The sequence below is a fragment of the Apiospora aurea genome (genome assembly GCF_038362705.1).
Source record: "Apiospora aurea strain CBS 24483 chromosome Unknown utg000001l_segment0_segment0, whole genome shotgun sequence".
NCBI classification, from domain to species: domain Eukaryota; kingdom Fungi; phylum Ascomycota; class Sordariomycetes; order Amphisphaeriales; family Apiosporaceae; genus Apiospora; species Apiospora aurea.
In genome coordinates this window covers 2987025-3013386 of record NW_027117388.1, presented here as the reverse complement: position 1 = coordinate 3013386, position 26362 = coordinate 2987025, and the positions used below count along the sequence as shown (strand labels likewise).

The 26362-nt window shown below is 55.8% G+C and overlaps 11 protein-coding genes across 11 annotated transcripts; 5 read left to right on the top strand and 6 right to left on the bottom strand.

The window, feature by feature from the left end:
- Window positions 1–164: 164 nt before the first annotated feature.
- On the bottom strand, window positions 165–365 carry PG986_000949 (uncharacterized protein; the record flags this gene model as incomplete). The annotated part of the gene is made up of 1 exon (XM_066837171.1): window positions 165–365. The coding sequence occupies one exon, from the start codon at window positions 363–365 to the stop codon at window positions 165–167; it is 201 nt and encodes a 66-aa protein (XP_066706064.1).
- A 4895-nt stretch (window positions 366–5260) lies between these two features.
- Window positions 5261–7958, top strand: PG986_000948 (Neutral alpha-glucosidase C; the record flags this gene model as incomplete). The annotated part of the gene is made up of 2 exons (XM_066837170.1): window positions 5261–6871; window positions 6930–7958. The coding sequence occupies 2 exons, from the start codon at window positions 5261–5263 to the stop codon at window positions 7956–7958; spliced, it is 2640 nt and encodes an 879-aa protein (XP_066706063.1).
- Window positions 7959–8532: 574 nt separating this feature from the next.
- PG986_000947 (uncharacterized protein) lies at window positions 8533–9493 on the top strand (the record flags this gene model as incomplete). Its single annotated transcript, XM_066837169.1, has 2 exons — window positions 8533–8963; window positions 9037–9493. The coding sequence occupies 2 exons, from the start codon at window positions 8533–8535 to the stop codon at window positions 9491–9493; spliced, it is 888 nt and encodes a 295-aa protein (XP_066706062.1).
- A 300-nt stretch (window positions 9494–9793) lies between these two features.
- On the bottom strand, window positions 9794–10936 carry PG986_000946 (uncharacterized protein; the record flags this gene model as incomplete). The annotated part of the gene is given in 7 exon segments (XM_066837168.1): window positions 9794–9933; window positions 10000–10254; window positions 10318–10416; window positions 10486–10600; window positions 10618–10659; window positions 10757–10826; window positions 10890–10936. The coding sequence occupies 7 exon segments, from the start codon at window positions 10934–10936 to the stop codon at window positions 9794–9796; spliced, it is 768 nt and encodes a 255-aa protein (XP_066706061.1).
- Window positions 10937–12032: 1096 nt separating this feature from the next.
- PG986_000945 (uncharacterized protein) lies at window positions 12033–13344 on the bottom strand (the record flags this gene model as incomplete). The annotated part of the gene is made up of 2 exons (XM_066837167.1): window positions 12033–12581; window positions 12703–13344. 2 exons carry the CDS (start codon window positions 13342–13344, stop codon window positions 12033–12035), a joined length of 1191 nt encoding a protein of 396 aa, XP_066706060.1.
- Window positions 13345–14049: 705 nt separating this feature from the next.
- Window positions 14050–14629, bottom strand: PG986_000944 (mitochondrial 54S ribosomal protein mL49; the record flags this gene model as incomplete). Its single annotated transcript, XM_066837166.1, has 2 exons — window positions 14050–14100; window positions 14237–14629. 2 exons carry the CDS (start codon window positions 14627–14629, stop codon window positions 14050–14052), a joined length of 444 nt encoding a protein of 147 aa, XP_066706059.1.
- Window positions 14630–15092: 463 nt separating this feature from the next.
- PG986_000943 (uncharacterized protein) lies at window positions 15093–16444 on the top strand (the record flags this gene model as incomplete). Its single annotated transcript, XM_066837165.1, has 3 exons — window positions 15093–15122; window positions 15164–15466; window positions 15530–16444. The coding sequence occupies 3 exons, from the start codon at window positions 15093–15095 to the stop codon at window positions 16442–16444; spliced, it is 1248 nt and encodes a 415-aa protein (XP_066706058.1).
- Window positions 16445–17863: 1419 nt separating this feature from the next.
- On the top strand, window positions 17864–19010 carry PG986_000942 (uncharacterized protein; the record flags this gene model as incomplete). The annotated part of the gene is made up of 2 exons (XM_066837164.1): window positions 17864–18116; window positions 18553–19010. The coding sequence occupies 2 exons, from the start codon at window positions 17864–17866 to the stop codon at window positions 19008–19010; spliced, it is 711 nt and encodes a 236-aa protein (XP_066706057.1).
- A 1302-nt stretch (window positions 19011–20312) lies between these two features.
- On the bottom strand, window positions 20313–22301 carry PG986_000941 (uncharacterized protein; the record flags this gene model as incomplete). The annotated part of the gene is made up of 2 exons (XM_066837163.1): window positions 20313–21010; window positions 21119–22301. The coding sequence occupies 2 exons, from the start codon at window positions 22299–22301 to the stop codon at window positions 20313–20315; spliced, it is 1881 nt and encodes a 626-aa protein (XP_066706056.1).
- A 1040-nt stretch (window positions 22302–23341) lies between these two features.
- PG986_000940 (uncharacterized protein) lies at window positions 23342–25289 on the top strand (the record flags this gene model as incomplete). Its single annotated transcript, XM_066837162.1, has 4 exons — window positions 23342–23673; window positions 23802–24152; window positions 24253–24393; window positions 24452–25289. Coding segments are annotated over 4 exons (1662 nt in total), but the record flags the coding sequence as incomplete, so codon positions are not given.
- A 138-nt stretch (window positions 25290–25427) lies between these two features.
- On the bottom strand, window positions 25428–26099 carry PG986_000939 (uncharacterized protein; the record flags this gene model as incomplete). The annotated part of the gene is made up of 1 exon (XM_066837161.1): window positions 25428–26099. One exon carries the CDS (start codon window positions 26097–26099, stop codon window positions 25428–25430), a length of 672 nt encoding a protein of 223 aa, XP_066706054.1.
- Between the last annotated feature and the right edge of the window lie 263 nt (window positions 26100–26362).

Genomic DNA, 26362 nt, shown 5'->3' with positions numbered 1-26362 from the left:
GGAATTCGAGTGAGTGTAAGTTATATAGGTGTGTATTTGTCATTCATTCGTTATTTTACCCAAAAGTAACTATGGGGGATTCTTCACCTGCTTCCCAACCTAGCGCGCTTCAAAACCACAAGTGCATTCCAACCGGCAACGCCTCCTTTAGAATGTAGGCAGGGCTAATAACAATAGACGAAATCCTCATTCTCGAGATCCGTCACATTCTCGAAAGCCTTGTCCCCATCGTTGTTCTCCACCGCACTACCGTTTACGTCGTCGCCAGCAGCTGCGGCGGCGGCCGCTTGCCTTCTCTCAGCCTCCTTGGCCGAGTCCAGACTGGTATCGAGAATCACGGCGCTCTTGCCCACAGCCACTCGCATCTTGGCGTGGTTCTTGTTGAGCGCGATCAGGTAGAGCGTCGTCAGCCCGCAGAGGACGACGATGGCGATGTAGAGGACCAAGTTGGAGGTCAAGCCGCGGCTGTAGGCAGGGGCTTCCGACGGCTTGTAGAGCTGGGGCCCGACCATGTTGCCGACGGATTGACCGATGAAGATCACGGCGCTCGTGACCTTGCGCTTCGTGTCACCCGCCGTGTTCTGTGCGGACCATGAGTAGATCAGGGGGGCTATTCGTAAGAATTGTCAGCTCTATCTATCTTATATTGTGAGCGATGGGAGGGTTTAGAGTTGTGGCTTACTGATGCCGGGATAGACCGATATTAAGTAGTATCCAACCAGAAGCGGCGCCTGCCTGGAGGCCTCGTGGGGTATCAGTAGCAGCATCACGCACCCAGCGACAGGGGGGATACAGAGCAATGCAATGACAGGGCCCTTTTTCTTCAGCTTCTGGGCCAGGTAGGCTCCACCAAGAGTGGCGACCAGTTGCACCGCGCCGAAGGGGATATTGAATAGGATGGTCTCGAATTCGCCAAAGCCAAAGGTCTTGATGATGAGCGGTCCGAACGTCGAGATGCCGCCCGAGGGAATGGAGATGGCGAAGATCAGAGAGAACCAGAACCAGATCTTGCGGTCGAGCAGAGCCTCCCGGAGATGGTCCTGGCGCCACTCGCGGGAGATGACGCCCATCTGGTTCGCCCGCAGGCGCTCCAGCGCGATGGCCTTGTCGTGGTCGTTGAGGAATTTCGCCTCGACGGGGGAGTCGGGCATGTAGAAGAACATGACAAAGGAAAAGGCAACGGTGATTACACCGAAGAAGATAAAGATGATCTACAAATAGGTACATATCGGTCAGTGCATGGATATTGTAGCGCGAAAGGGATTCAGCCACTGACCTGATACTCTTTCAACAACGGGGATTTGATGTGACCAAGGCCATAAGTCAATAGACTCCCGAACTGCACTCTTTTATTAGTTTCTGATTGAGAAAGAACTCATCAATATTGCTGGGGACTTACCATGTTGGTAATGCCATTCATGGCGTACCAATAGCTCGTCCGCGTCGTCTGCTCATGCCTCCTCCACCACATCTGCGTGATGGCAATGAAGCTCGGCGCGATGCTGGCCTCGAAGGCGCCAAGGAAGAAGCGCGAGGCCAAGAGCCCGCCAAAGTTGTGCGCGGCCGCCATGCAGGACAGCGTGATGCCCCAGCCCAGGACCATGCCGCTCGTGAACTTGGCGATGGGCAGGCGGACGAGCAGCCAGGCCAGGGGGAACTGCATGACCAGCTGCGCCAGGTAGACGATGCTCCCGAGCCAGGAGTACTGGTCGTTGACGAGGCCCGTGTCCTCGATCAGGCCGAAGACGGAGGCGTAGGCGAGCGTGGCCTTGTCGAGCGCTTGGAGGAAGTAGACGGTCAGCATGATGGGCAGGATGACCTTGTCGATGCGCCAGAGCACGCGCTTGTTGTCCGCGGGGGTGACCTCGATGCGGCCCTCGGGCACCTTGTTCAGGAACTCGGCGGCGGCGTCGCGGCGGTGGTGCGTGGCGATGTTCTCGACCACGTCGACCACGGCCTTGTCGGCCTGAGCTTCGGCCTCGTTGCCCATGATGGCGCTGTCTATAAGTACCTAGGTATAGTAGATACCTTTGTCGTGCGGATTACCTATACAATCTAGTGAATAGAAGAGGCTGATAATGACTGTTCTGAGATGAGGAATGGGAAGAGAATTAGGATTGCTGCGGCGTTGCAAGAAGAGGAGGGCCCGAGGGTGGTTTTAAACACGGCGGTCGACTACGACGGTGCGACACCACTCGGATAACGATCTTACTGGCAGTCTGGCCTGTCTGTGGTAGATGCAAGATCGGGGTGGTGAGTCCAGGGCCATTGACCTCACGTCGGAGTTATCGCACCAAAAGCCACTTGCATGGAGGCTCGCTTCTCGCTAGCCTCCTTCCCCACGGAGGTTGACCCGAGGCCTGACAAAATGAAGTAGCGTAGGTCTGGAGTCACGATTAGGCCACGGAACGAATTGGGTGGCAGTCTTTAGGGATCTGGGGCCCGGGGAGAGAGCCCCAATCTGCCAATGATGCTTGCCTGGACCGTGTCTTACTTGCCACTACACCAGGATCAATCTAGGGGGAAGATGTGGGGTAACACGCCGAAGAAGTTCTGTTCATAAGGGGGAGATGGGGCATGATAGATATCAGCTGACGAGCGTCCAAACAACTTTCATTGGCTTCACTTATAGGAAAGAGCCGATGATATTATCATCGCACCGCACACGATTGCATATTCCTGTATCACCGCACCTAGTGACCGGATTGCTTCGATGTTTCCGACCGCGATTTTTTCTTCTTTTTTTTATCTTTCCATGACTGGCGTATCCTAAGCTTGCACTAGCCGAGAGACTTACCACTACACCAGTTAATACAATGAACCTCAATGGCAGTCAAGACTCAAGCTATAATCTCCCGTGATGTGGCTGCCGTCCCGGCCTGTTAGTTAGTGCTTCCAAGCTTCTTGGCCGGGCTTGTTTTGTCATGGTCAGTATCCACGCCCTGTAAGTATACCAAGCGAGGCACAGGAACTTCTTCCAATCGGCCGCCCATGTTTTTGCTTTTTGCTTCGGTATGACAGTGCGCGCTCTGCTCGAAGGCGACTAACTTCCTGTGACGGGGACATCTATTTGCTACCGGGGTCCTGCGACGCACTGTTTGCCAATGTTCAGCGTCCAAGAGTAGACACGCATACCTTAAGTACGTCTTACTTTCTAAGATATTAAGTATCAACAGGGTATGGCACACCGTAGCCGGTAGTGTAGCCCAAGCGGCTGTTTTTGAAAGCCGGACATGGGAAAACGTGCTCGGGCAGTAAAGTGACCGGGCCATACGCCCCCTGATATATCGTTAAGATAGACGTTCATGCTACGAAGGCATGTATCACGATCAGCATGCTTTCGCGAAAATCACCGAAAATCTACCGAGAAGAGAGTGACGTCGAACGACGCCCCCCAAGCACCAAGCCCGTGTTCTGCGTGGGGTTTCGTCTGTTCAATCGATCGGACGACTGTGAGCCCCCAAACGGCAGGCTGAATGTGCCGACGTTTCTGCCGGTTGCCCTGACTCCCTGAGCCCCTGGCCGCTCGCTAAGGAACGCAGCTGAGCTGGTGGCATGGATCCTTCGGACGGGGACCGATGGGATGCTACCCCAGAGCGGCACTCGCCCGACATCAATCAACTTGCTGCTTTAGGCGCTTTGCTACTTTAGTGGTAGACCGTAGACACCTCTTTGTCTGAGAGCCTCGGCCCTCGTGAGCGTTGTACTTGGTCTCGAGTAAGAAGTACCTAGCCAGGGCTGGCTTGCGGGCTGGCGGGCAACAGGCTAGATCAGGTGAAGCCATCCGAAGTTCAAAATCCACCTTTCGGGATCCCAGTTCTAGACTCCCCCGCATTCCACTAACCGCCTAACCCCGCACAGCTAATCTTGCATCTTAGTTCTTGCTGCGTTGCAGGTGGGTTTCTGACACTTGCAACTAAACCGTACGTTCTCCATTTTCCAAGGTTCCCCAGATGGAACACGATGTCCTTTCGATCCTACAGTCTGCATGTGCCTTTAGAGTGGAATGGAAAAACCCACTGATCAACCACGGCTCGTTTCTGTTTGCACCTTTCTCGACGTCTCTCGACAAGTATCTGGTTCCCGTGGCCCTACTTTGCTACGGCTTACCTACACTTGCGAATGCGTTCCAGTAAGAAGGCCAACCGGGCCGGACCCTTAGCCCGATTACGTTCGGTCATCAAGAACACACCCCAGCTAGCCCAGCCCGCGCCGACAAACGTGTCAGCTGCCAAAGTGGAACCAGAATCGCGCTGTCACGACCCCAGGGGAGGCTAGGTAGGGGCTAGAGTTGCAGAGCCAGGTCAAAGCTACTTGCAGCTTACCGAAATCGGCAGACAGGGAGCATGATCTCGGTACACAATAAGCCCGAAACTGGACAGTGACCTGCTACCTGCATGGCAGTGGGACAATGCATCGTACCTAACCATTGACTGGTCGTGCCTGGTCAGTCAGACATTGTGGCTCGCTGAGTGCTCTCTCCAAGGGAGAACACTGGTGGTGCTGCATTGGTCGAGTCATGCAAGCCATTGGCTAATGTCCATTGGCATGGCTCCCAACCTTACTTGCCTGTCCCCGGTCCAAAGTGGTCGACAGCCATTGAGCGGCTCTGTCCAGCCACCTACCATGCTGCAAGTTCTGGCAAAAGCGGTTATCAGTCTCGACATCTCGACGTGTCTCTCGTGGCTCCTTGGTCCTCTTGTCTCCTCTTACCCACATGTTCTGACTTCATGACCCTCTGCAACGTTGGGCGGGGACCTGTTTCCAGCACATCATGCGAGCTGGTCACGATATGCTTCCGTTTGAGCTTCGTGGGGCCTCTCCTTGGTCACCATCCGCCGCCATCCCGCGGGATTTGCCTCCGTCAACGCTCCGGTGTCCCCACAATTGTGATATCTGGGCCGCCAGCTTGCGTAGTGAGCGCTCCGATGAGCGAGCCCCTCACATCTCGTATTATACTTCTCATTTAAGTCTTACTCAATAGCTTGCCCGCTGATATTTGGGTCCCGGATTTAACGCGACTAACAAGAACCCCCGGTGCCTTTGCCTCCCCTGTAGGTGACGTTCCCGAACTTCTTCCTTCCCACGGCCGTGTCCATAAGATACTTAAAGTAATTTCGGCTACAAAATCGTTGACACCCCCCCCCTAACGTGGTTCAAATATTCTGTGTTTGCTCCTCAAATAGCCCCAAAACAGGCCGTATCCTTTGTATTGAACTAATTGGACTGTTTTCTCGGCCTCACGCACAAATCTGGCACCATGTTGCATCAGTATGAACGTGTTCCTCATCACTACGAGCTCAATGAGACTTCGGATATTACGAAAGTCTCGAAGTCAGCGCCAACCATCTCACTTCGATCCACTGACGGAAGCACAACGGATCCTTGTACTTTCCAATTCGAAGCGGTCCGCCCCAATGTCTTCCGAACCACCTTCACGACCCCAAAGCATCCTGTCCCTCCTTTCCCCAGTGTCGGACGTGTAACTCCAGACTTTGGTGGCTCTGCTCCCGAGGTCACCACTGACCTAGATCGTTGCAGTCGAGAAATCAGATGTGGCATGACAAAGGCGGTAGTAGACTGGTCTGACTCACCAGTCGCCTCACTCTTCTTGGACGGTGTCCAAAAACCCGTCCACAGGGACCTCCACTTCCGCTCATATGCAGTGGACGCGACGGGGATCGCTCACTACTCCGTGTACAAGAAAGATACACTGCACGTTGGGCTCGGTGAGAAGGCCGCTCCCATGGATTTGAGCGGGCGTGGCTTCATTGTTTCGGCATCAGACACATTCGGGTACGATGCTTACCGTACAGACCCGCTGTATAAACACATTCCGCTTCTGATCAATGTCACTCCATCCGGGTGTATTGGCATGTTCTCGACGTCTCATGCCAGAGGGACCTGGTCTGTTGGCTCAGAGATCGATGGCATGTGGGGCCATTTCAAGGTTTACAGGCAAGCACATGGAGGACTTGAAGAATATCTCATTGTAGGAAGCACTGTGGCCGAAGTCGTCCGCACCTATGCGGAGCTAGCCGGATTCCCTTTGTTGATGCCGAGGTACATGATGGGCTACGTTGGAGGAGGTATGAAGTACAGCATGGAAGACACCCCTCGGGCGTGTGATGCTATCATGGGGTTCATCAAGAACTGCGAGAAATACGACATGCCGTGTTCTGCGTTCCAGATGAGCTCGGGCTACACTGTGGCAGAAACCGAGCCTAAAACAAGAAACGTCTTTACCTGGAACCGCCACAGATTTCCTGATCCCAGAGCTTTCACCAAGGAATGCCACGAGCATGGGGTACGGTTGTTAGCGAACGTCAAGCCTTACGTCTTGGCAAATCACCCGGGCTATCCCGAACTATCAAAAGCTGGTGGCTTTTTCAAGGACCCCGTCACGAACAAAACAGCAGTTGCTAGGCTGTGGAGTGCCGGCGGTGGCGAGAGCGGAGAGGGCAGCCACATCGACTTCACATCCAAGGCTGGCTATGAGTGGTGGTATAACGGGGTCAAGGCTCTCAAGGACGTAGGTATTGACGCGATGTGGAACGACAACAACGAGTACAACATCCCCAGTGATGACTGGCAGTGTGCTCTGGAGACCATTAACGTGCCGAAAGGAGAGATCCGTCACGACATCGGCCTTTGGGGTCGCGCTCTCCACACGGAGTTGATGGGCAAAAGCTCGCATGATGCCACTCTCGAAGCCGAGCCTGACGTGCGCCCCTTCGTATTGACACGAAGCGCAACCGCTGGTACCATGAAATACTGTGCTAGCTCTTGGAGTGGCGACAATGTCACTAGTTGGGAAGGCATGAAGGGAGCGAATGCCCTGGCACTCAATGCCGGGTTCTCTCTTTTACAGGTACGTGACATTCAATGGCGTGCCTTATGCGGTGCTTCACATACTAACGGGGTATTAGTGCTACGGTCATGACATTGGTGGATTTGAAGGACCCCAGCCAACCCCTGAGCATCTTGTGCGTTGGATCCAGCTTGGCATTCACTCTCCTCGCTTTGTCATCAACTGCTATAAGACCAATCCCTCCGACAACCTAATTGGTGAAGTCATCGAGCCTTGGCAATACCCTTCTGTTGCCCCGATCATTCGAGCCGCGATGAAACGGCGCTATGAGCTTGTGCCCTACACTTACTCGCAGATGTTGAGGTCTCATCAGGACGCAACTCCCCCACAGCGATGGACTGGCTGGGGCTACGAGTCAGACCCTACCGTGTGGTCTAACGAATTGCTCAAGGGCGACTCTCAGTACTGGTTCGGAGACGCCATGCTTGTGGCTGGTGTCTATGAGCCCGGCGTCAGCTCTGCCAGGGTCTACTTGCCTCGTAAGAACGACAACGACCCGGGCTTCCTGAACCTTTCCGCGCCCTATCAGCACTTTGAGTCCGGGAAGTGGCACGAGATCGATTCTACATGGTATACGTCCATTCCCGTTCTCGCCCGCGTCGGCTCGGCCATTCCTGTGGGCAAGCCGATACCGACCACCTGCGTCGCCGGAGACGACCCGGAGTTCCCGAACATCGCCAAGGACGACTGGCGCGGAGTCGAGATCTTCCCGTCACCGGTTGTTCATGATGCGAATCTACCGGGTGATGCCCCCGCCACCACTGCGTCTAACGGTGATGGCACGTATGCGAACACTCAGTCCTTCACCAACCAGTGGTTCGAAGACGACGGCGCCAGCCGCGTGGAGAAGAGCGACCTATGTACCTTCGAGATCAAGTACAGCACCTCTTCGCCTGACGAGATCCAGGTGGGCGTGAGCATGAAGAAGCAGGGCGACTTTGAGCCGCTGTGGGTCAAGAACGGCATCACCGTGGTGCTTCCGGTCGGAGAGGAGCGCACCGTTAGGGTGGGTGACGCTGCGGCCGGGGAGGTCTCGGATGCTGGGCGCGACAGCAAGGGAAGGAAACTGTGGAAGCTGAAGATATAATCTGAAGACTTTGAAATATTCATGGAACTATATGTACTTCCTCGTCTTCGAATGCATGAGCTTGTTTGTCTTCAGTCAGTCTAGAAACTAAAGGCTTGTGCCTGAGCTACATAGCTCGGCGTGCCCATATTGTAACGCAGTCCAGGGAAAGTGCATCTGTCTTCAAAATCGTTGACTGACTTCAACGTAGTCATTTGATGATTCTCTACCGATAGACTTCATCGCTACTGACTGGGTATATCGAGTCGGACCCTGACCGGAAAGAATCGGTGTTCTTCTAGTAAGAGACGCTATATCAGGGAGCCTAGGTCATGGCGTGGATCGGCACTGTTCTGTAGGGACATAGTGTCGAATTAGCTGGCCAGGTTTCGGGATTGGTTGACCAACCCCGAGTCAACGGGACCGGCCGCCGCTGTGGCCTTGAAACCCGGCAACTAGATACCCGAGTTCCTTCTGGATCCTCAATCTTCACTTTATTCCCTCTACCCTTTGATTCTACATTCTAGTACATCAGACCCATTAGTGAGCTTGAAGACCCGTTTTACAAGCTGTTTTGAACAAAGAAAGCCTTGAGATGACCGTATCAGCCCGCACAGAAGACTATATCGTGACTGACCGCGGAGGCATCGTCGAGAACCGCCACATCGCCCGCTCGCGCAGTATGCTCGCGCGCGTCCCGGGGCTCCGGGAGTCGGACCTGCGGTGCGGCGGGCACCCGGCCATCTCCGACGAGGTGAACCGCGCCTGGATCCGGTCCGGCTTCACGCCCACGGGCATCTGTAATAACCGCTCCGCCAAGCGCGTCGGCATGCTGGCCGGCGCTGCTGTGCTGGGTGTGCCCTTCGTCGGCTACGAGAGGCTCGACCACCCTATGCAGGTCCGGGTCAAGCAGGCCACGGAGGACTTGGCGGGATTGGGGCCGGGTGGTGGTGACTGTATCGCGTGGGGCGTCGACGGCTGTAACCTGCCGGCACCAGCGATGCCGCTGAGGGACCTTGCGCGCACGTTTGCTGGCTTCGCTCAGGCGGCTGACGACTCGGCAGCAGATGACGAAGAAAAAAACCGCTCCGGTCGGTAGTTGCAGTAGCGGCGCCAAGGTCCCCAATAAAGAGGAGAGGACTCGCAGGATGGCCCGTATCTTCCACGTGATGTCGAACCACCCCGATTTGGTTAACGGCGAAGGCCGCTTCTGCACCTCCTTCATGCAGGCGTACGGCGGGGGCTTGATCGGGAAGTTGGGCGCTGACGGGTGCTACGGGGTCGGCATCCGCGCTTCGCAACAGACGCGGCGCATCAGCGGCGATGGCGGCTCAGAAGGACAGGCCTTGGGACTCACGGTGAAGGTCGAGGACGGGAGCATCGAGATACTCTATGTGGCGATCATGGAGATACTGAAGCAGCTGGGGATCGGCGACCCTGGCATATGGGGGAAGTTGTCACATTTCCATCATGTGGAGCGGAAGAACACGATGAATGCCGTGATGGGGCAGGTCACGCCGGTCTTTGAGGTTCATCCGGTAGATGCAGCGATATAGTCTGTTGTGATCCCGCCCCTAATTGGTGAACTTTGATCTGAAAAACCGGCAAAGACCCAAAAGGAACGTTTGCAACTTGATTGCATTCTAGTTGAAATTCCTGTTCGTATGGGGTTGTCCTAATGCCCGGATACTTCTCCGTGTATCAATCATCTGGCGTCGTTCCCCTTATGTTCCCCAGTAGTCCAATACACGAGTAAATACAGTTGAAATACCATACATCTTGATCTTACACCAATAACGGCTCGTACCAGAAGCTCTCTCGAACCTGAGCTAGTAGGTAGCCATTGGGCCTCAACATCAATCAATCATCATCGCCGTGATCCCCATTGCGTGGACGCATTGCACCCCAACCTTGCCATCGACCAGGATCGCCTCGAGGACCTTCATCTCCTCTTGGCCCCTGATCACCCTGAGGCCCCCTTGGACCTCGGTCGCCCCTAAATGCATGTCAGGCTAGACACTCTTGCCTTCTGCGAAGGGAAAGTAGGCATGAAGTTACGTACCTAGGTCCGGGATAGCCCCTTTCTCCGCGACCATAGGGACCTCTTTCACCAGGGGGACCAGGTAAGCCAATCGGACCAGTAGGACCAGTCGGACCCGTCGGACCCGTCGGTCCATCCGCCCCTTCAATACCTTCTGGACCTTCAGGACCTTCCGGACCCAGTGGTCCAGTCGGTCCAGTCGGTCCAGGCGGTCCGGTTGGCCCAGGCGGCCCAAGCGGTCCGGGGGTCCCTTGTGGACCCGGTGCACCGTTACGTCTTCACACAGATTGGTTAACGAGGGCACATACATAGAGAGAGCGAGGCAGTCATATTGCTTACCCAGGCGTCCCTGGTCGACCATCAGCTCCAGGGCGACCGTCGCGACCTTCTCTTCCATCTCTGCCATCTTTGCCATCTCTTCCTGGTGGTCCAGTAGGTCTATAAGGGACACATTAGCTTCTTTGTCAGGCACCACAAGAGCGCCTTGCTATATGAAAATCCACTCACCCTGGTCGGCCCACTTGCCCGTCTGCACCAGGAGGGCCAGCGTGTCCTTGCGGTCCCGATGGACCAGCTTGCCCTGCGTGTAGTGAGCCGGCGTATTCTTCACTTCAATAGGGTACTTCGCGGGAAACTTACCAGGGGCGCCGGCGGGACCAGATTGGCCAGGTTCGCCTTGTGCTAAGATGTGTCGACATAGGTATATTATACATGGCAGTTATGACAGCGAGAACAAGGTATGACTTACCACCTGAAGGCCCTTGCATTCCTACTTCACCTTGAGGCCCCTGGGGACCCGCGGCCCCTTGGGGGCCTTGAATCCCCTGGGGCCCTTGGATTGCTGCCCCCTGCGGCAGATCGATTCAGTTCACTGAAACCGAAAGAGAAGCATTAAGGGAATGATAGCTTACAGGCGGTCCTTGCGGCCCTTGCAAGCCACGGGGTCCGCGACGCCCATGGCATTTGTGGTGTGGAGGATCCGAAGATGTACTCGATCCCGTGGAACGGAATCTACTGCGGCAGAGAAAACAAAGGAGGAGCGAAAGGCACGAGAGGCCCAGGACCAAGCCCAGTATTACGACACCCGTCGTTGAAATGCCGCCTGATCCCCCAGCCGGGGCAGCAGGTTCAGCACTGGTTGATGTCTCGGCTAGTGGAGTGACAGTGGCGGAGTCCGGCTCATCGTTCCCAAGTGATATGATGGCTGTGCTGGTCAAGGTCGGTCTCGTGATGACCAGGGTGACCAGACTAGGCTGCCGAAAAGCTAAAGTTGGTGTAGTTAGCCTCGAAGGCTGGGGCCATGTTGTTCCAACTTCACGGGCCAGGATAGCCATTTTAAGAGAATCATATACGTATTAAAGAGTGACCGTGTCTTTTGGATAACATCTTCTGCTTCTACTCAGTGATGACTTACATATTTGAAAAGTAAAGAAAAAGAAAAGTCGACATCCCCGATGCCCAAATCAACGCCCATGCGCCCACTCAACCATCCAAGAACCCATAAACCGCAGGATATTTCGAAGACTTGACGTATTATGCAGGAGGCCCACGACCGGACTGAGGCATCAACGTGGCGTAAATGATTGCTTGGATTCGAGGCTCGAATGCGCTGTCCCGGTGTGACTTCCCATGATTGTCGGTCTCCAATTGGACTGACATGCAGCATGCCATACAGGACAATAAGGCAAAACACCCGAAACGGCTCTGATGTCCCGCATGACAGCTACATATCTTGACACATCACGCAATCTTCAGCAAATCACGCCGCTACCCGATCCTCTGCGTTGCTGTCGCCATGGCTACTCGAGTGTAACACCAGCATGAGAGACAGTTCTAATTGGCGACCACGGCAAGGGTCTCCTAGGAGGGCATGCATTCTTCTCCGCGATTTCACAGTGATGCGCGTTTGGGCAGAATCAAATAAAGCCATGGGAATGACTTGCATGCCATACACGTGTCATTGATTTCCAGTGCCAACAATAGCTGCTCAGATATAGGGGTTCGGATCAAAACCTGACGCTGGCTTAACTGTCCCTACCCCAATGTGGTCAATACTAAGTAGGGATTGGGTAATCTCTAGCCCCTTCAGTACAATGGAGCACAACAATAGACTCGGGCCCCAGAGCGAGCTCAGATCTGGCACGGGTATCTGCACACACCCGTCTCAGCGCGGCAAGTGTAGCCGCGCCACAGGGCCCAGCCCGGATGCCGCTGCTCTTCATTTCCTCCACGGCCGAATGCGATTCCAGGTCGGTCACGACGACGCTCGCGTCCGCGCCTTGGCTCAGAATGGGCCAGGCCAGCGTGGACAGGGTGCCGCAGTTCATGCCATTCATGATAGTGTCGGCGGTCGGCACGTCGGTAGGCTCCCCGGCTTCGAGCGACGCTTTCAGAGAGGCCGCCGTGGTGGCCTCCACCGCCATCACCATCGCGCGCCCGTGCTGTCTCTGGCGTTCGGCCCCCTTGTAGTGCTGTACCACCGCCTGAGCTACGGAGCCCGCGCCGCATGGCACGATGGCGTGCGTCGCCGGCTTGCCACCCGTAAGCTGCGGGACCTGTTTCTCGGACTCGGCAAGCATGCTGCTATAGCCTTCCACGAAGTACTACAACTAATTATCAGTGGTCTCACTCCGCTAGGAAGGTGTGCGAATTGACCGCTATGGAAAGAAAAGGGAGGAGGGAAAGCCCCCCACATCCCATCATGATGATCGTTACTATTCATACCTTGGGCACCTCCTCATATCCCTCGAGGCCGACATCAAGCACCAACACGCTCCCTTCCCTCTCCTCAGCCTCCTCGCGGATGACGGGGATGGTATCTTCGTAGCTGCCCCTGACGACGAGGACCTCGGCGCCCTCGCCGCGGATCTTCTGCCGCGTGGCCTCGCTCATGTACTCGGGCACGAAGACGCGGACGGGCAGGCCGAGGTACTTGGCCATGCGCGCGACGGCGCGGCCGCAGTTGCCCTCGGTGCTCGTAACGATGCGGAGGCCACGGTCCCGCGCGGCGGACCCGAGGTCGTCGACGGACATCCTCGTCGTGGCGGCGGCGGCTGTCATCCCGTCCCACTCGTCAGGACCAACTTGGTCGAGGGCCGTCAGCACGGCGCGGTAGACGGCCCAAGACGCGCCGAGGATCTTGAAGGCGGGCAGGCCGAAGCGGTCCGACTCGTCTTTCACCAGCACGTGCGACAGCTCCAGCGATGCGGCGAGGGGGGGCAGCGTGTGCAGGGTTGTCTCGTTGTATGAGGGGAGGGCCCGGTGGAAGGCGAGGACGGTGGACTCGGCGGTGCCTCCTTCAGCGCCGTTGGGTGCACTGTAAGTGTAGTCCCGGGCTTCGGGGTTAAAATGGATGAAGGAGGCCATGATGCTGCTGAAGAACGACAAGACCAAGTCAGCACAATTGCTAGATCTCTTGACACTTGGCCTAATTGCGATAAATCAAAGTTATGACGTCTATGGGACCAGAAGGCATTCGATACATGAATGGATTATGTTGCTATGTGGGCAACTGTTCACTGTTCAATTGCGGCTGCTGTATGTCACGACGGGGAGGCGTTGCGCTAGGTAGACATGATGAATACGCAAGCATGCGCAGGCCCTCGTATGCCGATCCTCTCCTCAGCTCCGGAATTCGGGCCCCGCTTGCGGAACCGAAGACGGCCGAAAGTAGCGTCCACTCTGCCTGGTCGCTCGGGCCGGCTTTTCCTCAGACTTGCCATCCAACCCATTGGTTTCACAGGAACAGCAACGGACAAGATCAGAGGGGATGGCCCGCGCAGGAATGGGACGGGCGCCCGAGTAGCGTGTTGATACGGTCATTTCTTGCGTCTATTGCTTTTGTACAGCTCTGTATACGATCGAGCACCGGCTGCACGATCGCTCATTGGTTATACACATAATAGATGATACACGGAGTTAGCTCCAAGATTGTCCCGGGCACGCGATACGAGTTGGGCCTTTGGCACTGGAGCGGCAGCTAAGTCGCTGTCGGGCTCTGCAACTCTCTCAGCGTGCAGTGGGATGTCGACCACCTTCGTCTCAGCCTGTCGTTGGCTTCTTTCCGGCCGCTTAGAAGCCCAGGCTCTGAAGAAACGCTACAACTTGGTCGCGTTTGTGGCCCTGATACTTGTTAGATATGCATGATCGCTTGTGTTATGTATGACCCGAGTCCTGAGACCATGATGCTCGCATAATCCCACCACAAGTGTCCCAGGGCATTCATTGCCAGGCGCTAAAGGACAAGTCGCACGCTTACCTTTATTAATATGTGGCCCGTCACAGAACCAACTTTCACCTCTCTACCTGGCACATCCAGAGCCTGCGCTATATCTTGTTTCAGCGCCTGAAGATTCCCCTCGCCCTTCTTCAATATCGTGGTATAGCGCGTTCCCTGAGTCTGGCGATGGTAGACTGCCAGGCTGTTCAGGTGGGTTCGTCCAACGAAATACGGCAGGTTCGGTACAGGTTGCGCCGGCTGCGTGGCGGCTGCGCTGCTCAGCTCGGAAGAGGTGGCTATGGGGACCTGTGAGGGAGTCTCGATGGTGGCGGTTGTCAGGAAACGAGCGCAAATGGGAATGGCATTGCGCGCGGCGAATGGTAGCCGGACGGTTGTCGCCGCCCGCAGCGGAGTGAGGGATCTCCAGGACATGGTGATGGCGGAGGGGGTGGTTGTGTGGTCGTGCCGAGATCTCTGAGTCCGGGCCGTACAAATTCAATCTTCAATCGTCCACCCAGCAGCCTGAACTTTTCCGCGTAGGTAGCAGCCTTCCATTCAATTGGAGAATCCGAAGCATGGAGAAAGCAGGGGCCACTGCGCCTGTAATTAAGTGGGCCCCCGTTTTGCAGGCGCATCCAGTAGGAATCAGAGGCTGCTGACTCAACGGCAGATTTTCGGCTTGACTGGCCCTCTCTCGCCCAAAAAAAAGGTGCTGCTACTCGCCAGCCCCACCAAACAAGACCATTTCTCAACTTTGTGTGCAAAATCGCTTCGCCCGTGCCCCTCAGTCCGCAAGTTCAGTTCCTGCCTGTAGAGAATTTCGGGCAACGGTGTATCACGGCCTCCATCCACCCGCAAAAAATACCGTCAAACCGATCTCCCGGACACCGACAACATGGCCGAATACGATTTGATGCCGAAGCTCGTCGGTCACCTTGACCGACACATGATATTCCCCTGCTCGAGTTTGCTACGGGCCAGATCCCCGAGGACGACGATGCCAAGGCCCGCGAGATCACAAAGGCCAAATATGAGCTGCTCAAGACCACCAACATGACCGACTTCGTCGGCAACCTGAAGGCCGAGCTCGAGGACCTGGACGAGGTCCCCGCCGAGTTCAACGACATGCGCCAGAAGGTCTTGACCCGCCTGTCGCAGTTCGAGGAGGACACCAGCAAGATCACCGATCTTCTGGGACGCGAGGAGGTCGTCAACAACCTGCGCAGCGACAAGGTTGCCAACTTGGAGTTCCTGAAGAAGGAGCACGAGGTATGCCGCACGAACCCACGATTCGCGATTCAAGAGCCAGAGGTGCTAATGCGAGAGGCTTAGGTCACAATTGACATGGTCAACGCCCTTTACGAGTTTGGCAACTTCCAGTACAGCTGTGGTAACTACGGTGCTGCCGCCGAGTTGTTGTACCAGTTCCGTGTGCTGTCGACCGATAACGACAAAGTCGCTGCCGCCACCTGGGGAAAGCTCGCTTCCGAGATCCTCATCACAAACTGGGAGGGCGCTGTCGAGGAGCTGACCAAGGTCAAGGAGAGCATTGACTCGAGGCTCTTCAACAACCCCCTGGCACAGCTCAAGAGCCGCAGCTGGCTCATCCACTGGGCTCTGTTCCCCCTGTTCAACGACGAGGGCTCGCGCGACACCATCCTGGACCTCTTCTTCAGCCCCCCTTTCATCAACACCATCCAGACCAGCTGCCCGTGGGTCCTGAGATACTTGGCCGCTGCCGTCATTACTGGTCGCGGGCGGACGCGTAACTCTGGCCAGCACCAGAAGCAGCTGAAGGACATTGTGCGCATTGTCAAGCAGGAGGCGTACGAGTACAGCGACCCCGTCACGGACTTTGTGCGGGCCCTCTACATCGACTTTGACTTTGAGGAGGCCCAGCGCCAGCTGTCGCTCGCCGACGAGCTCCTCCGGGCCGACTTCTTCCTCTTCTCCGCGGCCGACTCGTTCCTGGATGCCGCCCGCCACCTGATCTCGGAGAGCTACTGCAAGATCCACTCGCGTATTGATATCAAGGATCTGAGCACGCGCCTGGGCCTGGACCAGGACGAGGGCGAGAAGTGGATTGTTAACCTCATCCGCGACACCCGAGTGGATGCCAAGATCGACTACAAGGAAGGCACAGTTGTCATGAACCACCCGCCGAGCAGCGTGTACCAGCAGGTGATTGAGCGAACAAAGGGCGGGTTCTTCCGCACCCAGGTTCTGAGTGCCGCTGTTGCCCGATAGGATGGGCAGCTGGCTGGGGCACTGGAGACGGCAATAACAACTAGATTCTGATGGTATGTATCCTAATATCATGAGATACAATCATGGCCATCATGGTATTTGGTAAAGGCATGCATTACGCACGGCGTTTCGGGGAAGGACATGATCAATTGACCAAAAGGCGGTTAGACGTGTATGGATAGCAATTGCTTTGAGAATCAATCACGATACAAACCAACTAGATGAATACCTCTACTTTCTTGAATCTTCTATACTTGTTGGTGGTGGGGATTGATCTAAAAGTTGCAAGTGACTGGACTAGGTATATTAGGTACATTGAATCACGTTGTGAGGGCATGAGGCAGCGGTAAAGGGCGCTACAGCCATGACTTGACCCGGGAGTTGAGCAATGGCTAGAATGGGCCGCCGAGGGAGGGCGCTGATTGGGCTAATCCACCCTGTCGTTCGCGCGTGGTGCTGCTTTGCCGGCCCGGAAGAGCTTGCTCAGCGAAAGGTGAGAGGGAAAACGGGCAAAATCCGCAGTGCAAGCTGGGCCCAAAGTCTAATTGGGCGGGAGTGGACTGTCACCGTTTCGGATGGGGCTTTTAATTGGCTGGGGGCTACTGGAGTCAGGGCTTCCGTAGGCGTGACGTAGCGATCGGCACCCACTTCCTGCAGGGTCGACTGGCCGTCCAAAGTGGGCAGTGGCAGGGCATGGGCATTGCGCAGCCTCCAAATCCCAAGAGGAAAACGGTAAAGTCCCCTTTCGCAACGAACTGGACCCTGAAATCCAATCCCAAAAAGTCCCGTCAGGTGTGTGCGTGTGCTTGTGCGTGTGTGCGCTCGTTCGTGTGGGTGTGTGCTCGCCCTGTCTTGCTCTGTCGGCAGTTAATTCACTTCACAACTCGAACACCACTTTCCTACTACGGCCTGTTCCTGACCCATTCCTGCTACTGCAGTGGTACTCCGTTTTCCTACCTCCTACCTCCTACTCACTCATCTTCGATTCCTTGGGAGCTCTTGTTCCAAACGTCCCGGCGATACCTGCAACGGCTTCCACCCTACTCCCTACTCCCTGCTCACCTGCTCCATCCAGGACGGCATTTCCCTGCTCTTTCTGAGCTTCGAGCCCCCCTCTGTTCGCCCTATATTGCGGTAAACTCTCCTCAAACTGGGAACATGGTTGCATGCACTTCCCATATCATCTCAGCAGCTTCTGAGGGGCCCGATTGATCTTTTTTCTTCTTCTTCGGCCAAACACTTACTCTACGCCGTGTCCTGTATCCGCCTGTCTCATTCAAAACAAGTAACTGCTATCAAAGGGAAGAATACCGAATTGGGACAATAAGCACCTTCGTCAAAGCCGTCTTCTCTGACTGTGCCCTTCTGGCCCTTCTCTTCTTCTGCACTACTATATACGTTGTTAATAACCTGCCGGGCATGACGATGCAACGCCCCGACGACAACCCATTGCTCGTAGCAGCTACGAGCCTGGGGCTTCTACCCCCACCCGGCTTCTCCTCCATTGCCATTCCGCTGCCGACGCCGTCGCTCTACCTAAGTCCTTTCACTACCGCTCCGGTGAACCCATTTGGCCAGCCGGATGACGATGAAGACGAAGACGAGGGATACTCACCGCCCATACTATTCCCCCCATCTCGTGCCAGCTCCTCATCCAGGTCTTCGTGGGCACGTAAGCAGCCCGCGCCCCCCCGCCGCCAAGGGCGCCTACACTCTGCTTTGTGTCGACGACAATCGCGTAAACCAAAAGGTATGGTAGCACTATGCGTATCTTTATTTTGTATCCCACCGTGTCATGTTCGTGGTGGCGTTGCGGTTGCGGTTGCGATCGCGCAAGAACAGACTGGCTAATCTGTAACTATATTTGGGACAGCTCATTAGCAAACTATGCGAGAAATATGGACAGCCCTGTGAGGTTGCGTCAAACGGACGGGAAGCTGTCGACATGTACAAATCAGATCCAGAGCGTTTCCGCTGCATCCTAATGGGTAAGTGCCATAATCCTCAACCCCCCTTTGCGCTTTTACATCTCGCAACTCTGCACCCTATCTCGCGGTATCTATGAGGCGAATATGGTATAGGGGCTCACCGACTAATCTTGTCATCAGACTCGGCAATGCCCATCATGAACGGTTTTGATGCTGCGCGCGAGATTCGCGCCTTCGAGGAAGAATCTGTGCACCATTGCAAACATGACATCGCAGTATCTAGCCAGATATCATCCGGATCTGATGGGAATTCGGCCGCCCGGGATAATGCAGATAAAGGGTGCCCTCATAAGCGGCCAACGCGCCGGGCCATTCTGGTTGGAGCTTCGGCATCCGGAGCCGCGGCGCTCAGCTCTCGGTACACCGACGCGGGCTTCGACCTTGTCATGAGCAAGCCGTATCACGTGCGTATGATTGTGGACCTGCTCTTCGGCGGGCCCGCAACCAACATCGTGAGCCTTTATGGGGGCATTGACGAGAAGGAGCTTCTCGCGGCAGGGTACCCCTTGCAGTTGCGGCCTTGGTCCCGGCCATCCGAAACAAGCGTGAGCGATGCGGTCGCCGGGGCGGTGAGATAAGAAGACACGCCGGCAGTGGTCGGCTTACATTGATATTCCAAGACCCCTGTATTAGTACAATATTTGTTTTAATCCGCCTGGTCGCTAGAGCAGCGGGACAGAGAAAAGAGGGAGTATTTGGTCATAGCGCCGGCGTTCTCTGGAATGGATAAGGCATGGGGCAGGTCTGGTATGGTATTGGGTTGCATTTACAGAACATTTACGTAATTCTTCACGGGAAATGTCGATGGTCGATCGAAGGATGGCAGTGTACATAGTTGCGTGCAGTTTGCTTCTCCAGAATGAAGCGAACTCGCTGACATCGTAATATCCCGAAGTTTTTAGAGTCTGCGAGCCTGTTGTAACAGAATACGCGTTGATTCGAGAGGCGTTGTTCAGAGTGAGTCTGGCCCGCGGCCTCAAAGGCTTGGATGGTGCCTGTATGGTTTGTCACTCCGGAACTCTCTCGTGGCCCGTGTATTCACCAGAAATAACCGGAGTACTATTTTTTGCGAGTGTCATGAAAGCCAAGGGTAGAGTGATTTGCCCCCGTTCCCTCATTAGAGTTACAGGCCGAATGAACCACATTGTTTCCACCCTTCGTCCTCTTCTCCCTTTTGTACATTTTGAACTCCCTCAATGGAGGAAAATGGTGGCACTAATCAGCATCGTAACGGGGGTTCGCAGGTGCCTATGCTCATATTAGTTCTGCTACGTCTGCGGAGAGGAATGGCGCTCCTGCTCCTGCCGTCCACAGCGGGACGGCTTAATTCTACAGGCAGACGGCTTAATTCTATATGCAGACGGCTACATGCCCATGCTCATAACAACCGCCATCATGGGGTACCATCCCCCAGAATTTTCTTTCTTGAGCCTGTGACTCGGCAGGCAATGCAGCTTGAACAGATGGAGGAGTATCACCAACAGTTCGGATCTGAACGCGACCAGAACCATACAAGCTCACGCCCAGAAGGAGTTTGAATGCGGGTAGAATTCACAAGCCGAACGGCCCCCAAAAGCGGAGATATCACATATGCAGATACTCGCCAGCATCGGTTGGCCAGCCGGCTGTTGTGTAATGTTCCTATTGCCTCTCCATATTCTAAGCTCCATCCATACCTCCACCCGTTGACGCCTTTGGAGACGAATCAATGGGAAAGAACGACCATGACGGGCACAAGGAAACCCTGATTCTCTCCAGGATTTCAATTTCACTCGGGTCCCTCGCTCAAACATGCAAACATCGGACAATTCGCTAGAACAAAGACGAACGATTCGCCCCCGCCCCCCTTTCCCCCTTCAAAGAAACCAGGAGTAAGTGTCCTAGTATTCCATCAAGCCTTCCTCTAGTGCCTTGATCTGCAACGCCAAGTACCGGCCATAGTACCGGCAAAGCGCGAGGTTGCCCCCCATGAACCAGAAGCCGGGGTGGCCGCTTCGGCGCCACATGGTCCTCCACTCGCCCTCCTCGTCGAACCCCCAGACGTCCTTCAGCGGCGCCGCCATCTCGGGGCCGAAGATCTCCTCGGCCTGGGTGCGCATGTTCTTGTAGCCGGTGGCGAAGACGATCTCGTCGGCCTCGAGGCGCGACCCGTCGGCGAAGAGCAGGCCGTTCGGGAGCACCTCGGCGATCTCCTGCCCTTGCTTGATCTTGATCTTCTCGTCGATGATGAGCTGGCTACAGCCGACGTCGATGTAGTAGCCGCCGCCGCGCTGGAAGTACTTGAAGAAGAGTCCAGCGCCGTCGGGCCCGCTGTCCAGCTTGAAGCCGGCCTTGGTGAGGCCCTCGAGGGTAGCGCGGTCCTTCTCGATGGAAAGCGCCGCTGCCTGCTGCTGGAGGGCCTTGTGGACCGGCCTCGGAAGACTCCAGAGGATGAGGTCTGCGTCGTCCACAGGGGGCTTGCCTTCGGAGTAGAGGGCGGATAGGCCGATGTCTACGATGGAATCTGACGAGACCACGCACGTCGATGATCTCTGGACCATCGTCACTTCGTAGCCGTTCTCGTATAGATCTTGGGCGACTGGTTACACGATGATCAGTATAGAACGGGACAAGCGGTTCAAAATTGATGCTCAAAACCCCTATCAGGGGTTAGGGGGCCAAGGGGTACAACAAGGTGGAAGCCTACTGTCATGCCCTGAATTGCAAGATCCGACGACGATGGCGCGTTTCCCTGCAGAGTCAGGATTGGCTCCCGGGAACTCCGAGCTGTGGCATAACCGTCCGCTGAAGTTTTCCATCCCCTTGATGGCGGGGAAATTCTTCTTGCCCGAGTGGCCGGTCGCTTGAACGATGTGGCGCGGGTGAAAGGTGCGTGTTTCTATCTTGTCGCCGGTTTTGCGCTCGACCGTAACCGTCCAGTATTGCTTCCCTGCATCCCACTTGGCCGAGGTCATGTTCGTCTGGGTCCAGACGTTCAGCTCCAAGAGCATCGCGTAGGCTTCAAAGAACTCTGCGAGCTTGTCCTTGGGAGTGAAGACGGGCCAGTGGGACGGAAATTGTATGTAGGGCATGTGGTCAAACCAGACCGGGTCGTGCAGAATCAGCTGCTTGTACCTTTGCCGCCAGTTGTCCCCGATCCGGGTTTCTCGGTCGATAACGAGGGACTCGACTTTTAGCATCTTCAGGTGCGCAGCTGAAGTTAGGCCGCCTTGGCCGGCGCCAATGATCAGGACGGAGGGTTCCGAGTCCTGGAAGCTGGATTGCGCTTCGCGGGCTTCTTTCCAGTTGTTGGCGCCGCGGCCGCCCCTGTTCTCGTCCCCCTTGGGACGATTTTGGCCCCGGGGCGATTCGAAGCCATTCAACTCTCGCAGCGCTGTGTAGACAGCATAGGCCTTCCAGCTCCCATCCTGCGGGATCAGCCGTACATATCCTTGTCCTGTGCCGGCTCCTGTCACAATCTTGAGAGCGAAGGCGATACATTTCGACTTGCCGTATGCATCCAGTGGTGCGATGGCAGGACAGAAATGTGGCGCTGATTTGTCGTTGGTGACTTGTCTCAAGTTTTTGCCATTGGCGGCGAGGTACTTGCGGATCTTGTCTCTGCCTTGCAAGCCACGCAGGTCCCACGAGAGGCCAATGTGGTCGCGCCAGTGGCCGTCTTCAACAAAAAGGTCGGCTAGACCCTGGTAATCTTGGCTTTCTAGATATTTGTTGAAGTGCTCGGTGAATTCGTTGGCAATCTGGTCAGCGTCTACGGAAGCGGGAAAGCCGCCCCGAGGAAATTCAGCTGGCACCACATTAAAGGAATCGGGTTCAAATCGGTTGCTCTGGGGAATTTTCAGAGTACCGTTCACTTGGACGTCGGCCATATTTCAAGCGGTTCCCGGTAGTATTGTGACAGCAGTACTGTGATATACACAAGGCAAGATTGAGTCGGGACTTGAGGCGGTAGGTTGTTGCTAAACAATGGAACGAGACAGGATGCTAGCATGCGAAGGACCATCGCTTTTCTTATACCGCCAGCCACCAATTACATCAACGACCAGGAAAAGGCAACAGGGCCAGTCCAGGAGACACGGGACCGAAACCGCAAGACCGCGCTGCCTCAGGCTTGGTCGGGCTGCAGGAGACGGTCAGCTCTATGCAGGAAATCGTAATAATGGTTGGTGGTGGCGGCAACGAAAGCGGGCGGCAGCGGTAGCATGTTTGAAAGAGAGGCGTCCAGCGTCCTAGCCGTCAGTCCACCCCCCGGGCCTGCGGGGTCGGTCCTTCAATGGATCAGAGTTTGGGGTAGAGCTAGAAGGGTTTTAATTTTCCAGTAAGGACGCTGCCAGTTGTTTGACTCTCCACTGCGATCTACACGAGTGGGTGCGGCAGCTGAACCGCCCTCCGTCCCTTTTCTCCGCGTGTCGAGGCCATGACATGAGCGCTGCAGGAAGTCCTTGGCCGCCGTCACTCAACCCCCCCTTTTTCGCCCTGAATTGACCCGGCGGGTTGAACCTTGTTCAACGAAAGATAGGGGCGGATGCCCCCTATAGAGTCGAATCTGATTGGTTATAACAGTCAGCCATCCATCCGGGGTTGCCTGCAGCTCTCGCAAAGGCAGGCAGAGGCTCAATATTATTCCTGGAGGTTCTCGATATGACGCTGTGGGGAGATGGGGAAGTGGGCCATGAGCACCACATCAGCGTCAACGATTACAAAGCTGCTCGTTGCTCCTGTCACCCATACGCAGTGCCATACAACCCACCGACTGTCTACTTTTAGGTATGTATTTTCGCTATAAAGAGCCGTTGGGGTAGGATCATGTCAATCTTCCCCAAGATCATTCCCTGTGATATAGAACAAATCCACAAAGCCGCAGTCGTCACAATGGCTACCGTGTCCGAGACAACCACCGTCCTCGAGCTTACCCCCGCTCCCCGCACTCAACAACCCGGGGTCGACCCCCACAGCAACAGCAGCAACAGCAGCAGCAACCACAGCCACGACAGCAGCGGGGTTGTTGTCTTCGTCGGACGCGACGCGGCTCGGCTCAGCCCGACGACGCATCTTTGACGTGGCACCGGCCAACATCCTGAGCAAGGCCTCGCGGACGCTCATCACCACCCTCATCATCTGCACCAATGTCGTCCAGTTCATCTCCAACTTCGTCACCATCGCGGCGGGGACCACCTTCACCCGCGACTTTGGCCGAAAGTCGGGGCCCGGGCAGGCGAACTGGATGCCGGCCTCCTTCAGGTACTTTGCTTTCCCTGACATTTTGTGTACTACATTACCGTATAATCCAACAGTTAAAATCGTAATACAATAATAGATATGAAACATAAATATTTACTGACGCAGAACCTGTAATATTTCCCCTACAGCTTGACCCAAGGCGCCTTCGTCCTGGTCAGTGGCCGGCTGGGCGCCGTCTACGGCCACCAGCGCATCCTCATGCTGGGCGGGGCCATCATCGTGGTCTTCTCGCTCGCCAACGCGTTCTGCGGGACGTACGAGAGCTTCGTGACGATGCGCGCCCTGACGGGCGTCGGCGGCGGACTCGTCATGCCCAACGCCGTCGCCATGATCACCATCATGCTGCCACCCGGCCGGTCCCGCAACATCACCATGGGCTTCTTCGCCTCGGCCGCGCCCATCGGCGGCTGGCTCGGGGCCCTGTTCGCCGGCATCTTCGCCACGGCGCCGGGCGAGCGGAAGTGGTTGTTCATCTTCATGTAGGTATCGACCTTCTTGTTTTAACCCTTTTTGGGGGAGTGAAAAGAAAGGTTTCGATTCAGTCACGCCAGACACTCACTGATATTGATACTTTCCTAGCGCTGCTCTTGGCTTATTGGCGTTCGGGGGTCTCGCGTTCCTCTTGCCTAGAGAACAGCCGATCGATAAAGGGGGCAAGATTGATTATATGGGCGCCTGCCTGGGTCTAGGAAGCCTGCTACTTTTCAACTTCTGCTGGAAGTGAGTTACCGTTCCATACTCTTCATGCTTCTCACGCCCGCTAATTCATACCGTATAGTCAAGCACCATCCGCCGGCTGGAAGACGCCGTACGAGATCGCCTGCCTGGTCACATCCCTGGCTTTGTTTGCGGCATTCCTCCTCTGGGAGAAATTCGTGGCCACCGAGCCCGTGATGCCCCTGGACATCTTCCGCACCCCTACCTTCACGGCCTTGGTCTTCGTCGTGCTGCTGAGCTACATGAGCTTCGGCATCTCGCTCTGGTACATGATCTCGTGGCAGCAGGAGCTCCGGGGCTGGACCGTGATGCAGACCGCCCTGGGCTGGATCCCCTTCGCCGTGGGCGCCATCGTCGCCGTCGGGCTGGCCGCCTGGCTGATCCCCCGCCTGGACGCGCAGTGGATCATGGCCATCGGCATCGGCGTCATGGTGGTCTCGAACCTGCTCCTCGCCACCATGCCCGTGCAGCAGACGTATTGGGCGCAGACGTTCCCGGCGGTGCTCGTCGGCAGCATCTGTCCCGACTTCGTCTACGTGGCCGCCCAGCTCATCGCGAGCAACAGTGTGAGCCGCAAGCAGCAGGGTGTCGCCGGAAGCCTCATCGGCACGCTGAACCTCTACGGCAACAGTCTCGGCCTTGGCTTCGCCGGCACTATCGAGACGGAACTCACAAAGGGCCAAGTGGCCCCGGTTAAGGGGTATAGGGTAGCGCTCTATTTTGGCGTCGGTCTCGCGGTCGCGGGGCTTTTGATCGATTTCGCCTTTGTCAGAATGCCCAAGGACGAACGAGAAGGCTGGGGTACAGATACAGAAGGCGAAACGTATCAAGATGAAACTGGTGTTAGTGGTCACGCCACTGGTGTGCAAAGAGAAGCGCCAGTAGGCAGTCTCGCATAAGAATCTCTCAGGTATTGTGCAATCATAATCAACAAGGTGCCAAATAACTATACTGCTGTGACTACAGCCTGCCACTTTGACTGCTTTACAACTCCATCTGCTCCTTGATTTGACGGCCTTGGGAGATTCGGTTCAGGCCTAGGACGAAGTGCCGAGGATCTGCGCGAACGTCGGTCCCATTGCATTGCCCTTCGAATCTGTCTGGGTAGCCTGTGTAGCAAACGCCAAGAACACACCCTGCCAGCCCTCAACTTCGCCACTCCCTGCTTTGAAATTGAAGATCATGCCTCCGTCTTGGTAAACTTCGTTCTCCTTGGTGAAGTGGCCGGCATCTCCCTGATTCATGTGGATATCGTGGATGCCGTCGCCGTTATTGCCGTCGTACTTGCTCCCGAACAGGTACATGTCGGCCTTTTGCTCGACAGCAGCATTGAGGATCGGGTTCAAGAAGTCGAGGATGTCGTTGTCAGGGCCGTTCTTGTTGTAGGGGAGGATGCGGCCCTGTTGGGGTTTGACGAGCTGGCTGCGGTAGTAGTCGAGGCCCAGGCCATGAGCGGTGTGGTCGGTGATGGCCTGATAGCCCGGCTTCAGCTGGGACAGTCTCTGGGCTACCGGATGGGTCTTGTCGAAGGATGTGACATCCCAGAACACGATGCGAGAGTCGTGGTCCTTGGACTTGACGTCAACTGCGCAGTCGAGGTCTGGTTCTTTACCATCAGTGAAGGTGAGGTGGCCATGGCCATTGTCTTGCTCGGTAGGTTCCCATTTGGTGGCCGTCCCTCGCCAGACTCCGTATCTTGAGATGGGCATTGTCGGCTGCGTGTAGGGTCTAGATCATGTACTAGGTTGACATCATGTGAGACATTCATTGCCAGCCAGGCTGCGGGCATGTATTACCTGGGCAATCAGCACGACGAGGCATGGAAGGGGCCACCGAGGCGAGCTGACACGAACCATACATATGTATGCAGTTTGATGTACAGGCAGGTACCACCAACAAACTCCAGCATTCGAGGCGATTACGGGCTTTTCAGTGGCTAGCTACATGTACATATGTATACCTTTTTGGAATA